The following is a 17167-nucleotide window of genomic DNA, read 5'->3' as shown; positions in this document are numbered from 1 at the left end:
AGCGCACACTAATGGATGCAGTGGAAGTAGTGCAGTAGTTTTAAGTTTTTAGTCAGCACAGGAGCTATGCAGCATTCCCTCTCAGTAGATTTCAACAACAGTTTGGCTTTAGACTGATTGAAGCAGCATATAATGTGCCACAAGCAGCCATCTCACTGGTTTCACTGTAATGCTGCGTTCACACCGGGCATGACGCGAGCGACAGGTTGCCATATAATCCCTATGGAAGGATGCGTTGTGGCGCCAAGCCACGCAACACGACATGAATGAAGCGATGCGAGTGGAGATTATTTTGCTTATTAACTACACAGATGTATAATAAAAAAATGGTGACTGGTTTCTAAACACAATTATAACAGAGTTTTGGGGGGAAGAGCGAGCAGCAGCCCCGCAGGAGGGGAGCGGAGTTTGTTTCTTTCTTTTTTTCACGTGCGCGCGAGCGAAATGTCCATGAAGATTATTTTACTTATTAACTACACAGATGTATAATAAAACAAATGGTGACTGGTTTCTAAACACAATTATGACAGAGTTTTTTGGGGGAGGAGCGAGCAGCAGCCCCGCAGGAGAGGGAGCGGAGTTTCTTCTTTTTCTTTTTTATGTACATGCGAGCGAATCGTCCATGAAGATTATTTTACTTATAACTACACAGATGTATAATAAAACAAATCGTGACTGGTTTCTAAACACAATTATGACAGAGTTTTTTGGGGGAAGAGCAAGGAGCAGCCCCACAGCAGGGGGAGCGGAGTTTTTTTTTAAATTGTTTACATGTGCACGCATGAACGGGACAGGAGGTCCTCAAACTGGGTCCTGCAGAGGCAGACCGCTGAAAGCGGCCATCATCCAGACCCAGCTCCTGCAGCAAATGATGATACCCCCCGAATTGGGAGCTTTCCACAACAACTCGCTCCGTGTGATCAAGGTCCATCATGTTAACTTGACTGACAACCACAGCCGGCGAGTGGAATGGAAGCTTCTCCTATTTGATGCACTGGGTGAATTTACGCAGCGAAAGCAGAGCGACACACCGGGCGATGGTGGTGCATCCGTCACCACGCGACCGAAGCGAATTTGTGGGGTCTGGTCACGCCCAGTGTGAATGCAGCATAACAAGCTGCACGGATATGACACCTGCAAATGAGACCACAGATGCCTGCTGCACATGCAATGAACAGGAGGGAACGCTGTTTCAGTTTCAGATAATATTCAAATTTGACTGATGTGATTTGTACACACAGATTGGAGTCTATAATGACTGTCTTGATTGACCTAATTGCACCAGTATTCACTGCAGAGCAAAGGAGATGAGATGTACAAATACCTGACAGTTATGAGATGTTGGCATACTTCTGCTTATAAACTTCACCCTGCTGGGAGAATGACTATATTAATATTCTGTTTTTGTTTTTTTTAAGCGTTCCTGGTTCAGTGCTGGAGTTGAAATCCCAACAGTGCTCTTGCATAATCACGAAGGGATTGGCACCATAGAGATACTGAAGCGTTTTTACTCCATTTTATATCTTCAAAGTCAGTTCACAGATCATCCAGCGCTGTCTCGGCAGGGCAAAAACCGATAGTGCAGCATAGCTTGACATGAAAGTGCATAATGAGTCATAGTATCATTAAAATGTTAGGTTACAGTCACTTTACTGGCTGAAGTGATTTGAATCTGATGCTTTTGTCAGAACTGATTTTATTTATGTCATCTGACTCAATTGTGTCATGTGAGTTCAGGGTGTGTGTGTTTTTTCAATTCAGTTGGCCTAAATATGAGGCGATCCTCATTATAAGATGCCCTCCGCCCTTCAAGACACACTTTTGGGAAATAAAACTTTATGAAACCAATTCTTGTTTTTCATGAAAATGCCTTTATTTGAAAATAATGCAAATAAAAACATTATTTCCATGCTTTGACCTTACGACCCTAATTATAAGATGCCCTCTGCCCTTCAAGACACACTTTTGGGAAATAAAACTTTATGAAGACCAAATCTTGTTTTTCATGAAAATGCCTTTATTTGAAAATAATGCAAATAAAAACATTATTTAGATGTTTTGACCTTATTTCTTTTTCAGTCACATACGGATACACTGTGTCAACTGTCCCATAAGCCAATTCAATAAGAAGTCTGGTCTATATTGTACTTTTTTGTGTGGGTCAGTATCCGGGTGTCAAAATCCAACCCTTTATCCATGTCATGACAACTCGGTAATGGCTCAAGTAGGGGATGCCTGTTGGGGTGAAATACAGTGAGGACCTCATGTGCGCCGTGCCCACTTGGGTACGCAGGAAGGCCCAACAGGATCCCTGAGCATGACATGGATAATGGGACTCTAGTAAAACAAGAAATCATCATTCATGGATCAGATGGCTTGTAACCCAATGGCTGTGAAAGTGGATGAAGGCTGCAGCAGGTCCTCAGACCCTGATCATCTTGGATTTCTCAGCCATTGGACCAGACTAAGGAGCTCTCAAGGACCTTGTGTTTGTCGGCATGTAATAGTGCAGCAGATAACTGAAACAATCCTTGACTTTGTGATAAAAGCTTTAGATTTGGCATGAATGTTCATCATAAATCAATGTTTGAGAAAAGTGTTGGGCACTTGAAAATCCAATATGGCAGCCAGGTAGGGGTCAATGAAGAATTACACAGGGTCAAAATTTAAAAATGCTAAAATCATATTGAAAAGTATAAAACAGTATTTGTCTGATCATAAATATTCTAAAAAAGGTATAGTTTGGACTATCTATGACTGAATGTTTTGGAGTTATGGGGTAAAAACAGCAAGAATGGTGACTAAGATCAGTTTCAAAAGGTGAGTTACAGTTTGTACGGGGGTCAAAAGTGAAAGTTGCTTCCATTTTGGTAAAAAGTGGTGCAAATTATTGGTTGAACTAATAGGATTAATAAATGGAACAGTTTTGACTGTGCTGAATGCTTGGTTTGCAAAGTAAATGTCAAACAATGTCAACATCCATTGGATTCTATGGCATGTGACATATGTTACCCTGTAACATGACAATTAAGCATGATACATGGTGCAAACAAGGGGTGTAACGATACCCAAAAGTCATGGTTCGGTACGTACCTCGGTTTTGAGGTCACGGTTCAGTTCATTTTCAGTACAGTATGGGAACAAAATGCAAAACCTAAATTTGCTTGTTGTTTAAACCAACAATTTATTGTAACATTATGCAAACAGGAAAATAAAATAATTGCAAAGTGCTGCCTGGTAATAACTTAAATAAAATGTTCTCACATAAACAGCAAATGTATGAAATATTATAAAAAATAAATTCCTAGTAAACAGCTTTTAACAAAACCTGTCCACAAGCAAAGAGCAGCACAACGGTTCCAGCATGAAGCCCTGTTCAGTTTTATTCAACCTTCATACTTTTTGCCAGAAAAATTAACTTGTCCAAAACTGTCACACTCTTTAAGGAATTTTTTAAGTGAATTATTGTTAAAGAATCCCTTTTGTACAATGTATTTTATTTTCTATCTCTTTTTGATAACTGTTTGTTTAATGTTTGTTAATATGTATTTTTAAATAAAGTTTTGAAAACAAAAACTGTGGGAGGGGGAAATACAGTAAGTGAGTAAAACCACCTTAAAAATATTTAGAACCACAAATAAACTTGATTCTTGGTTTGTTTGTTTATTTTGCCATTAAAATTGGCCATCACTTATTAAAATAAATAACTTCTCAAGGCCAGGGCTTCTCAAAGTCTGGGGACTATTTAATCACAGCGCAGCAAACGAGGTCAGTAGGTTGAGCGAGTCCAGCGAGCAGGGTTGTAGATATCCCTCCGCTCAGTGCTTTCAGGCTGCTGCAGGCAGCGGAGGAGGGGGAGACCCGCTGCTGCTCGGTGACAACAGAGACTTTCACTTTCAGTCACCAAACATCAGAAAAGTCTCCAGTAACTCCAGGAAAAGTAGCTAGATTTGTCGCTAATCGCTTTTGAGAAAATAAGTCGTCAAGAGGGTTTGGAAAGTTGCCAGATTTAGCGAGAAAGTCGCCAAGTTGGCAACACTGAATGTAAACACACACGCAAACTCACCCGTGCACAGCCCTGTACTGAACCGAATGTCCCGTACCGAAACAGTTCAATACAAAGTGTACCGTTACACCCTTAGTGCAAACTATTCCTTAATTGGTTTAGTTAACCCTGTTAACTCAACTGATAATTTGCATGACATTTTTAAAAATTGGAGCAACTTTAACTTTTGACCCCTGTACAAACTGAAAACTGACCTTGCCACCATTCTTACTGTTTTTACCCATACTCCATAACATTCAGTCATAGATAGTCCAAACTAAACCTTTTTGGAATATTATGATCAGACAAATAATGGTTATACCTTTCAATATGATTGAAGCATTTTAAAACTTTTGACCCCTGTGTAGTTCTTCATTGACCTTACCTTTCAAGTGGCCACCACTTTTTTCATCAAACTGATTTATGGACGACACATTCATGCCAAATCTGATTGCTTGTATCACTAAGTGAACAATTCTGGCTAAAAATCATACTTATCTGCTCCACTATACACAACATTCCCACATTAAAAAAGCCCACACACAGCCTTCTCTAGTTGACCCTGGATGTAGAATCCTGTTTGGGAACTGACCAAGAGACCATCTTAATCACCACCAAGCGATTGCCATGACAAATGTAACTTTCCCCAACCAATCAGTGTTCAGTTTCTGGCATGGCGTTTTGGGCATGTCTAATATCATAGTCACCGCATTGGATCTACTGTGGTAATTTCCATGTTGTTCATGTTGTCTGCGTTTACCATGTTTCCCAAGAAGATACATGTAATTGTGACCACTGCACACAATCACACAGAGCGTGCTCATACTGTAGAGTTATGCCATGTAACTTTCTGTCCTTGGGACACACACTTGTTCACATGTATTTCGCACGTCTACTGCTGCATATGTATATGACACTGAAGAGACTAGTCCGTGAATACAAGATGCAGAAAAAAAAGATGGCATCTTAGGGCCCTGTCCCACTGGCATTTAGAAGTATTTGTGCATGGATTGTGCACAAAATTGGCTCATATTCGCTTAACATCCGCAATATGCATGAGTTGGCCAACACCCGCACACCGCAATTATCTGCAGAGGCACGTTTTTCCGTTGCCAGGATTTTTGAGCTGCACAAAATTTGGCATGCGGATGACATCCGCCTTACATACTCCATACATACTCAATTCATACACAATACATACTCTATGTGCTGTATATCTGCCATTAACTGCTGGTATTCGCAACTGACAGGGATTTGCGGCTTGGCAGCGGACCGGGACAGTGTGTAAAACAGATATATATATCGTGCCCATCATGTCCACATCACAAACTAAAATATGTTGTAGCGACTGCATACAGATTGGCCACGAATGAAGCGTTTTTATTACATCTGCTTTGCAGCTGATTTGCGGACAATCTGTGAATGCATAACAAACACATCACGTAAACCCAAGTACTATATGTGGCAGAAAGCGACATATCTGCCAGTCAGTGCTGGTAGCTGTGTAGATCCACAAGACGTAGCTGCTGCAATCCAGGACTTTTATTCAACACCAACAAAAGGAAGAGTTGCTGTTTCGCCACAACTCACGCTGAAGTCTGTTTTCTGTGACACTCTCTCTCTCTCTCTCTCTCTCTCAAAAAAACACCGTCTCACACCCCAAGCGGCTTCCCCCTCCCGCTCCCCAAACCCATGAACCCTTGCATGACAACAAGAACATTAACTCGGTGATCAACTTGTAAAGTCCAGCAAATGCTCCAGAGCCTGTATTGTTGGTGTGAACAGTGATGCCAAAAGGCCCGAGTGAGCTTATTTTATGGCTGCAATGCAGCTGCCGTGCACGCGCAACACATGCACGATGCATTCATAATACAACCCGTAATACTGCCATGATAAATCTCAATGTGTCGGATCAGTTTCCTCACTACATCCATTATATAGCCGTGATTGTTCATCATATATTCGCTATATATTATTAATATACTCAACAAAAATATAAACGCAACACTTTTGGTTTTGCTCCCATTTTGTATGAGATGAACTCAAAGATCTAAAACTTTTTCCACATACACAATATCACCATTTCCCTCAAATATTGTTCACAAACCAGTCTAAATCTGTGATAGTGAGCACTTCTCCTTTGCTGAGATAATCCATTCCACCTCACAGGTGTGCCATATCAAGGTGCTGATTAGACACCATGATTAGTGCACAGGTGTGCCTTAGACTGTCCACAATAAAAGGCCACTCTGAAAGGTGCAGTTTTATCACACAGCACAATGCCACAGATGTCGCAAGATTTGAGGGAGCGTGCAATTGGCATGCTGACAGCAGGAATGTCAACCAGAGCTGTTGCTCGTGTATTGAATGTTCAAATTCTCTACCATAAGCCGTCTCCAAAGGCGTTTCAGAGAATTTGGCAGTACATCCAACCAGCCTCACAACCGCAGACCACGTGTAACCACACCAGCCCAGGACCTCCACATCCAGCATGTTCACCTCCAAGATCGTCTGAGACCAGCCACTCGGACAGCTGCTGGAAACAATCGGTTTGCATAACCAAAGAATTTCTGCACAAACTGTCAGAAACCGTCTCAGGGAAGCGCATCTGCATGCTTGTCGTCCTCATCGGGGTCTCAACCTGACTCCAGTTTGTCGTCGTAACCAACTTGACTGGGCAAATGCTCACATTCGGTGGCGTTTGGCACGTTGGAGAGGTGTTCTCTTCACCGGATGAATCCCGGTTCACACTGTCCAGGGCAGATGGCAGACAGCGTGTGTGGCGTCGTGTGGGTTTTCTGATGTCAATGTTGTGGATCGAGTGGCCGATGGTGGCGGTGGGGGTTATGGTATGGGCAGGCGTCTGTTATGGACAAAGAACACAGGTGCATTTTATTGATGGCATTTTGAATGCACAGAGATACCGTGACGAGATCCTGAGGCCCATTGTTGTGCCATACACATCCAAGAACATCACCTCATGTTGCAGCAGGATAATGCACGGCCCCATGTTGCAAGGATCTGTACACAATTCTTGGAAGCGGAAAATGTCCCAGTTCTTGCATGGCCGGCATACTCACCGGACATGTCACCCATTGAGCATGTTTGGGATGCTCTGGACCGGCGTATACGACAGCGTGTACCAGTTCCTGCCAATATCCAGCAACTTCGCACAGCCATTGAAGAGGAAGTGGACCAACATTCCACAGGCCACAATTGACAACCTGATCAACTCTATGCAAAGGCGATGTGTTGCACTGCATGAGGCAAATGGTGGCCACACCAGATACTGACTGGTATCCCCCCCCCCCCAATAAAACAAAACTGCACCTTTCAGAGTGGCCTTTTATTGTGGACAGTCTAAGGCACACCTGTGCACTAATCATGGTGTCTAATCAGCATCTTGATATGGCACACCTGTGAGGTGGGATGGATTATCTCAGCAAAGGAGAAGTGCTCACTATCACAGATTTAGACTGGTTTGTGAACAATATTTGAGGGAAATGGTGATATTGTGTATGTGGAAAAAGTTTTAGATCTTGAGTTCATCTCATACAAAATGGGAACAAAACCAAAGTGTTTGCGTTTATATTTTTGTTGAGTGTAATCCGTAATTCATACTGGGACATTTGTCATTTTTGGCCATTTTTTGTTGCGGACGACAACGAACGCCCTTAATTTTGTATACTCAGTGTAATAATCCTCTCCCAGTGGGACAGGGCCCTATATTCAGTCCAATATGAAAAAACATGGGTATAGGGTAGAATTTCATCTTCATGCACGCTGTATAGACTTTATCATATGGGTTAATACGTTATTCCAGACAGATCACATTCACATTTCTATGTAAGTGTCTGGTTTGAATGTTCTCTCAGCAGTCACATCACTTATGGGTCGTTTTTTTCAAGTGGTTCAAATCTTAATAAAGTCATACAATATATATGCCTGTATATATAATTGGTATTGTAACACTACTCAGAAATTAAAACTGTCCAAAAATAAATCATATTAGATTACTTGAAGCTGTAATATGAATGGTTCCCTCATTTATGTCCATCTTGCAGCATAGTTGCTTTATGTTGAGATGAATACCCCAGATCTGCACACTGGTGTGATCAGCCATATGGCCTGTTGGAAGAGACGTGCTGAGAGAGGAGTGCTAACACTGCTGTACTGAGCAGAGCTACACTATGGATTTATTCCTCCTGAAGTGGAATTCCTACTCCTCCCATTAGAGACAAGTAGTTATTGACAACCATTTGTCTTTGCCATAAAAAACCATGCATATTAAGCATGAAATGCATATTAACCACAAAACAGCTGTACAGTATGTAAGTTGTTTTTACACGTGTATTACAGCATGTATGTAGTGTATCTTACACCAACACAGAAAATTGTACTTTGTTACAGATGTTCACACCCACTCCTTGTTCTATTTTTTAATGTCGCTTGAGGAACAAAACTCATTATAAATCACTTTGCACCCTTCGTTCCTCGTAGCCTGCGCTACTCCACCATTCCCGGGGGTCATTCTCTCACTCATAACCAAACACTCTCCTGCACTTCTATCTTCACTTATTTCTTCCATTCATAGCTTACAGCAAACATCCATCATCATCTGATCATTACGATCCTCGTACTGCAGCTGTACCTCCACTGGTGGTTATGATATGAACATTATTGCACTTCTTCAGCGCATCTAGTCACCTGGCACAACAGATTTTACACTTAAATTAACCTAATTTAATTGCAAGTGGTGCTTCAGTAGGATGCAAAAGACAAAGGATTTAAAATGAAAATGCTCTCAGTCCTCTCCAGGGCCGTGATGGCCTATAATGTTAGATAAACTGGAACATAATTGATGTCTTGTCTGCTTATGTGGTTGCTTTGCTGCATATGTGTCCATGTATATTCATTTGTGATGAAAAGCCTGTAATTCCTTTAGGTTGCTTTTGAGTGTATGCATATCCAGAAGTTATCTATCCATCCAGCCATCCATTTTCTTCCGCTTTATCCGGAGTCGGGTCGCAGGGGCAGCATCTCAAGCAAAGCCGCCCAGACCTCCTGATCCACACACACACCTGCTTATCCAGAGGTTAATATCATGAATGTTGGTTATTAAGTCAAAAAATGACTGAATGCATAGATGATGGCAGAAACTGAAGTGAATTGAAAGTGATTGTTCTCAAATACCAGTGGCTTTAGATCTAGATAGTGGTCCAATCAATCAATCAATCAATCAATCAATCAATCAATCAAACAAACAACTTCATTAATCCCACAAGGGGCAATTAAATTTGAGCAGCCCGTATAAAACCACAATAACATCACAACATATAAGAACAATAAAACTACTAAAAACAGATAAAAACAGACTTAAGAGGAGTTAAAATGGGTAGCCAGAATAAAGAAACTAAATCAAAACACCAAGTAAATAAAGGTCCAATTCTACAGGTTTGTTGACCCTTAGTGGAGGGATGTACTCTAATAAGTGATGCTGCTTACAGGTTTGTTTAATTTCTAGCTGTCTGTTGTGTGTTTGACCCTGTCCATTGCTCTAATCTTACTCACAAATCACATACAAGCTTTGAGCAATCACTGATAGTGAAGCAATCAATCAAAGCTGCATGAATCTTTACTTTTAGCTTTGTTAGGAAAATAATCCACACTTATGCAATGAGACTATCTTCATTACTTAGTCCTGTCTATAATTTATTTTGTGCTTTTTTTTTTTTCTTTTGTTTTTTTGCAGATCGTTGCCTCTCCCTGATGAGCCATCAGAAGGAAAACATCTGAAGGTCTGAAGAAGAACACATGAAATGTCAAATCTCTTTTTCACTAATCAAGTAAAGGACTATCATCACACAAACACTGAAGGAGGGATCTTCAGAGGAAAGAAGTATCAGCAGAGAGAGAGAGAGAGAGAGAGAGAGAGAGAGAGAGGAGAGAGAGAGAAGAGAGTGGAGGAGAGAGAGAGAGAGACAAAAAAAACATTTGTAACTTTATAAATGGCTTCAGGATTTTTTAGGTGTCTTTAGAATTGCCAAAGATTTGGTCCAGCATGAGCATCCCAACTAATTTTCAAGGACTGAAGATTAACATAGATACAAGAGTGAAGATGACACACAAAACTCAGATCCAGGTCAGCTTGTCTGGGATGATAATGCCAATCGAATGTCTTCAATGAGCGATCAAGAAGAAAGTGGTTTGGAGAGGGATACAGTATACACCTCAAGCTCCATTCCACTTTTAGACTCTCAGAGTGAAGCCAGTCAAAAGGTTTTAATTTGGGCATCTGAGCAGCAGTGCATGGATTCTGGACTCAGAGATTTCGAGCTGTTGGAGTCTCGGACATACACATGTTATTGGGAAATAGGAATCAGGATGAGGAGACTGAGATGATGATGATGGAGCAAGCACCAGAGATGGAAAAAGATGAGGGGTCCTATGTCCATATCCTCCAGTTCGACTGCCAGCTCTGCTTCAACTGGTGGGAAGAGAAACGACAATGCCAGCAACAAAGTGGAGAGTAGAATGCATAGGAGCAAAGATGTGCAAAAGAACACCTGTTATAGCACTGAAGAGCTGGATGCATGTGTGACAGGCGCAAAACACACCAGGTCAGGAACAGTGGGAGATAAGGATAGACGGAAGGGAGGTTTGAAAGAGACCAAGTCTGAAACAAACGTGTTTGTCTCCAGTCTGTCAGCCATTAGCCTCAGTGGGAGCCTATCTAGTGCTCTGGATTGTACTGGACAAGCACAGTCTCTCATGTCTTTGTCCAACTCTAAGGTTAGCCCATATCCCAATGTCAACCTGACTACCTCAGCCCAAACCAGAAAAAGGGCTCCTCCTGCTGAGGCCATCCGCAACAAATCACCTTTAGATCTGCAGGAAAAGCATGACCTGGAAGAGCGGTCCCAGTACCATTGTCAAGACCAGAGACAGGATGGAAATCATCCCAGAAATGGACTGTCCTCTGAGGGTGGGCTGGGCCAAAGGAGAAAAGCAGGATTTGAGGAGCGAGTTCTGCCACCCCGAAGACAACAGCTGGTCAGACCCCTCTGCCAGACAGAAATGGGTAGAGGGAGGAGTTTAATAGAGCTGATCCCCAGTGTTCAACAAAGTGACACAGGACAAAGTTCTTCCTCCAACTCCTCTCAAGACTCACACAGTTATGAGACAAATAGAATGTTTACAAAATCATCTTTACGTGAACCATCAGATTTTTCTCACCTGTACAACACATCTGGAGCGTCACAGCCCAGACAGCCAAACCAGGCTTCCAAGAAGATGCCCCACCAGTGGAAAAGCAACGAGCTACTGTACCACGTAATATCACCCCACCTAGTCCTTCCACCTTTGAGAATAGACCCCAGGCTCAGCTAACCCACAGACTGCATTGCTCAAGTCTAAACAGAACTGGTGTTGATTCCAGGTCATCTTCCCCTCCTCACTCCCCTCTTAGGACACCCCAGGGCTCTCCACGTAGACATCCCTCCATGTTCCTTCCTTCTAGGAGTGTCTCTGGAGTTGTCAGGCACACACAGTCAGGATACAACCCTGTTTACAGATGTCAGCTCAGGGCTATGGCAACAGTTGCTTGAGAGCACTGGTCAAAACTAATATAAGCACAACTGGAATCCCCAAAGCGCCTCTTAATAGCCAGCAGAGCTCCCCAAGCTCTAATCACAACTCCAGTCCCAAAGAAAGCTCCCCTTCTCCTAAGCATGCCCCAAAACCGAAAGGAGTTCGCCCAAAAATCATTACGTATGTCAGAAAGAATCCTCTGTTTAAGCCCCAGGTGGTTGATGGGTCTTATCAGGTATCCTCTCTACCATCAAAGCTCCCAGCTTACAGCCCCAGCTCTCTCAAAGAGACCACTAAGGACCCTCTCAAGCCTGAGGTAGAAACACGAGGAGCCCCAGTAATCAGTGCCTCCAATCTACTTTATGACAAGTACCGCCAAGAGATGCAGGCAAACATCTTCCCATCAGGAATGATAAGCAGGAGCATCAGGCCCCCTGGGCACACAAATACCATCCCCCCTGCACATACACACAGCCACCCGGGGACCCTGAAACTGGGTGGCAAAGCAGACAACTTCTGTGCGACACCATCAGAGGTAAGAATTTTAGTGCTGCACAATATTTGCTTGATGTAATTTTTGAAAATTTTAGAGGAGGCATTCATAAATAAATAAATAAATAAAAAGGCTTGCATTGTAATTTTTAGAGGGCGGCTCAGTGGTTAACACTGTTGGCTCACAGCTAGAAGGTCATGGGATCAATTCCCACCTGTGGCCTTTCTGTGTGGAGTTTGCAGGTTCGCCCCGTGTTTGTGTGGGTTTCCTCCAGGTGCTCTGGTTTCCTCCCACATCCAAAGACATGCGGGTTAGGTGGATTGGAATCTCTAAATTGTCCATAGGTGTGTCTGTGGGTGTGTATGTGTTTGTCTGTTTGTGGCCCTGTGACAGACTGGCGTCCTGTCCTGGGTGTACTCCGCCTCGCGCTGTATGACTGCTGGGATACACTCCAGCCCCCCGCGATCCTTAGTTGGACTAAGTGGTTGAAGATGAGTGTGAGAGTGTGTAATTTTTAGCACTGTTTTATACTATTATAATATTTCTACCAATGTTGTGTTTTCACACATATCTATTGGCTGGTTTTTGTTTGTTTGTTTGATGCTATGATTAATCAGAAACATGTAGACCAATTTTTATGAAATTTGGTGGTGGAATGTTGTAAGGCTAACAAAGAATCCATTATATTTTAATATTGTTACAGTTAAAAGGGAAAATTCATAACTTTTTTCTTCTTCTGTCAACAATGTCAAATAAGGCATTTGTCAACATTTTTGAAAATTGTTCTTGAAATGAAATATTGATCACATTTTTAATGTACATATGGCCAAAGGACTCCAATAATAGTTATACAAACCCAATTCCAATGAAGTTGGAACGTTGTGTAAAATGTAAATAAAACAGAATACAGTGATTTGCAAATCCTCTTCAACCTATATTCAGTTGAATACACCCACAAAGACAAGATGTTTAATGTTCAAACTGATAAACTTTATTGTTTTTGTGCAAATATTTGCTCATTTTGAAATGGATGCCTGCAACATGTTTCAAAAAAGCTGGGACAGAGGTATGTTTACCACTGTGTTACATCACCTTTCCTTCTAACACACTCAATAAGCATTTGGGAACTGAGGACACTAATTGTTGAAGCTTTGTAGGTGGAATTCTTTCCCATTCTTGTTTGATGGACGACTTCAGTTGTTCAACACTCCGGGGTCTCCGTTGTCGTATTTTGGCTTCATAATGCACCACACATTTTCAATGGGCGACACGTCTGGACTGCAGGCAGGCCAGTCTAGTACCTGCACTCTTTTACTATGAAGCCACACTGTTGTAACACGTGCAGAATATGGTTTGGCATTGTCTTGCTGAAATAAGCAGGGACGTCCCTGAAAAAGACGTTGCTTGGATGGCAGCATGTGTTGTTCCAAAACCTGGATGTACCTTTCAGCATTGATGGTGCCATCACAGATGTGTAAGTTGCCCATGTCATGGGCACTAACACACCCCCATACACAGATGCTGGCTTTTGAACTTTGCGCTGGTAACAATATAATGCCCTTGGAAGAGGTGGTTTAGTGTATCTGCTGTAGTATTATTTTTGTGATGCTTCATTGATGTTTAGTAAAACAACATATCTGTTTTAAATTTGTTGACTTTAAATCTATAACTTATGTCAATCATTTCTATCCCTCAGTAATCCACATATAACTGATTGCAGATCTGCAGCATAAGGGCTGCCTGATCCTCTACTCCGAATGATTTGAAAATGATTTTTATTGATTCTGATTAAGCAGCTTCTTCATCTTGCATTCATATTGATACTGCCATCAAATATTAAGATGTGAAAATAAACAGTTTGTGCAAGCTGCAATGCAAAGCCCACTGGGACCAGATGTTTCTCTGAGCTTCATATGGTACTGCATGTTAGCATTTTGACAGGTACAGAGGACAGGACCCATGAGAGCAAACACTATATATTATACTGTGATGTTTAGGAGTTCAAATGACAGCTTCCCTCTGAGTTTATGTTCCATTTTCTTTTGGCGCCAATATCGTCCAACTCCATGTTTTATAAGTCTGTTTATTACTTGTACCCAGAGCTTATAAATCATGCAGAAAAGAGCAGATATGTGAAAAGAACAAAATTTCATTTTCAAACAAGTGGCACAATCATGAAATTCTGTGGTAAATATATGTTGCACATGGTTAGCCACAAGTTGATTCTAATTGATGCTGAACATTTGGGAAACTAAGATCTTGAGCAAAGCAATGCACAGACTACAAATTTCATTTGTAGCTTCCATGCAATGTATGTCCTACACCTACATTGTGTAAATACCATAAGGTTCATAGCATACTTCAGCCCTGGGAGGTGACGGATCACTCTCTGATTGGTTTATATCACATTATGCCAAAAATACACCTATGACTGTATACGAGGTCTGTCCAAAAAGTATTGTACCTTTTTATTTTTTTCAAAAACTATATGGATTTGATTCATATGTTTTTACGTCAGCCAAGCTTGAACCTTCGTGCTCATGCGTGAGTTTTTCCACGCCTGTCGGTTGCGTCATTCGCCTGTGGGCAGGCTTTGAGTGAGCACTGCTCCACCCCTCTCGTCGTTGTTTCATTGCGAGGAAATGGCGGAATGATTTGGGCTTTTTTGGCCATCAGAATTTTTTCAGAAACTGTTAGAGACAGGCAGCTGGAAACCATTTGAAAAATTTATCCGGCTTTCGGTGAAAATTTTACGGGCTTCACAGAGAATAAGGACTGTTACTACAGCTTTAAGGACGCCCCACAATGGTGCACGGTGTGCTGCGCTCTGAGCCGCCATCGAGAGGCAGAAAACACCACATCATTTCTAAACGGATGGCTGTGTGGAGCTGGGACCTTTGTGAGCAATTTCTCTGGTTATCACAAGAGCTGGACATCAGCCACTTTCAATGCTTATCAGCCCAGTGAGTATAAGAGAAATTGTGGAGAGCTGGGCATGTCCCAACTTGTCCCCTGGCACTCCGAAACGGAGGTGTTCCTTTGTCTCGCTCAATCAGCGAATCGGTCCTGACATGCGAAGCCTCCGCGCGGCTTTCCGTGACAAAATCTTTTGTTAAAAGTGAAATCTAAAAAAGCTGTTTCTGGAACCAGATAACACCTCTGAAGGGACTTACAAGACATCTTACAGAGATGTTTACGTGAACGCTCGGGAATGGCCATCAAGGGACAAAGGGAACTGCTTGTCGCCCTCATTTGTAGCTGATGCGGCCGTAGGGTAACTCCTTCAGAGACTGTCAGCATGTGCAATAACATGATTTGATAACTTGTCTGCTACAGATCCAGATGATATATACAAAAAAACACAGATGCTCTGCAAATACAATGAGGAAAAAGTATTTGAACACCCTGCGATTTTGCAAGTTCTCCCATTTAGAAATTATGGAGGGGTCTGAAATTTTCATCTTAGGTGCATGTCCACTGTGAGAGACATAATCTAAAAAAAAAAACAACAAAAAAAAAAAACGGAAATTCACAATGTATGATTTTTTTTTAATAATTTATTTGTATGTTACTGCTGCAAATAAGTATTTGAACACGTGTGAAAATCAATGTTAATATTTGGTACAGTAGCCTTTGTTTGCAATTACAGAGGTGAAACGTTTCCTGTAGTTTTTCACCAGGTTTGCACACACTGCAGCAGGGATTTTGGTCCACTCCTCCATACAGATCTTCTCCAAATCTTTCAGGTTTGGAGTTTCAGCTCCCTCCAAAGATTTTCTATTGAGTTCAGTTCTGGAGACTGGCCAGGCCACTCCAGGACCTTGAAATTCTTCTTGCGGAGCCCCTCCTTAGTTGCCCTGGCTGTGTGTTTGGGGTCATTGCCATGCTGGAAGACCCAGCCATGACCCATCTTCAATGCTCTTACTGAGGGAAGGAGGTTGTTTGCCAAAATCTTGCAATCCATGACCCCATCCATCCTCCCTTCAATATGGTGCAGTCGTCCTGTCCCCTTTGCAGAAGAGCACCCCCAGAGTATGATGTTTCCACCCCCATGCTTCACGGTTGGGACGGTTTTCTTGGAGTTGTTCTCATCCTCTAAACATGGTAAGTGGAGTTGATTCCAAAAAGCTCTATTCTGGTTCATCTGACCACATGACCTTCTCCCATTGCCTCCTCTGGATCATCCAGATGGTCAGGTGAACTTCAAATGGGCCTGGACATGTGCTGGCTTGAGCAGGGGGCCTTGCTGCCCTGCAGGATTTTAAACCATGACAGCATCATGTGTTACTAATGTAATCTTTGTGACTGTGTCTTCAGGTCATTGACCAGGTCTCTCCTGTGTAGTTCTGAGCTTTCTCAGACTCATCCTTGCCCACAAAGTGAGATCTTGCAGGAATCCCAGACCGCAGGAGATTGACAGTCATCTTGTGTTTCTTTCCACTTTCTAATAAATAATCATAACAGTTGTCTTCTACCAAGCTGCTTGTCTGTTGTCCTGTAGTCCATCCAGCCTTGTGGAGTCTACAGTTGTGTCCCTTGTGTCCTTAGACAGCCTCTTTGGTCTTGGCTATGGTGGACAGGTTGGAATGTGATTGATTGAGTGTGTGAACAGGTGTCTTTTACACAGATAACAAGTTCAAACAGGTGCAATTAATACAGGTAAGTGTGCAGAATAAGAGGGCTTCTTAAAGAAACATTAACAGGTCTGTGTGCGCCAGAATTCTTGCTGGTTGGTAGGTGTTCAAATACTATTTGTAGCCAGTAACATACAAATAAATTATTAAAAAAAATCATACATTTGATTTTTTTTTTTTTTTTTTTTTTTTAGATTGTCTCTCACAGTGGAATGCACCTAAGATGAAAATTTCAGACCCCTCCATGATTTCTAAGTGGGGAGAACTTGCAAAATCGCAGGGTGTGAAATACTTATTTTTCTCACTATCTAGACACATCTGAAGTACAAACAACGCAAAAGAGGTTTCTGCCTGGACAACTTTTACTGATGATCCGTTCAGTGCATCATGGCGCTCTGTTATCTT

General features: G+C 42.0%; 1 protein-coding gene across 1 annotated transcript in view; it reads left to right on the top strand.

Annotated features, from left to right (window-relative positions):
* LOC117517959 overlaps positions 1 to 17167 on the top strand; it is a 238004-nt gene that overhangs the window by 84430 nt on the left and 136407 nt on the right. The window contains exons 7-8 of the mRNA XM_034179081.1: positions 10838 to 11377; positions 11565 to 12170. Coding sequence (XP_034034972.1) covers positions 10838 to 11377; positions 11565 to 12170 — 1146 coding nt within the window. The remainder of the gene's footprint in view (positions 1 to 10837; positions 11378 to 11564; positions 12171 to 17167) is intronic.

Source organism: Thalassophryne amazonica, chromosome 9 (assembly GCF_902500255.1).
Source record: "Thalassophryne amazonica chromosome 9, fThaAma1.1, whole genome shotgun sequence".
In the NCBI taxonomy this organism is placed as follows: domain Eukaryota; kingdom Metazoa; phylum Chordata; class Actinopteri; order Batrachoidiformes; family Batrachoididae; genus Thalassophryne; species Thalassophryne amazonica.
Note: the sequence above shows the minus strand (reverse complement) of the source record. Positions and strands in the feature narration are given on the sequence as shown.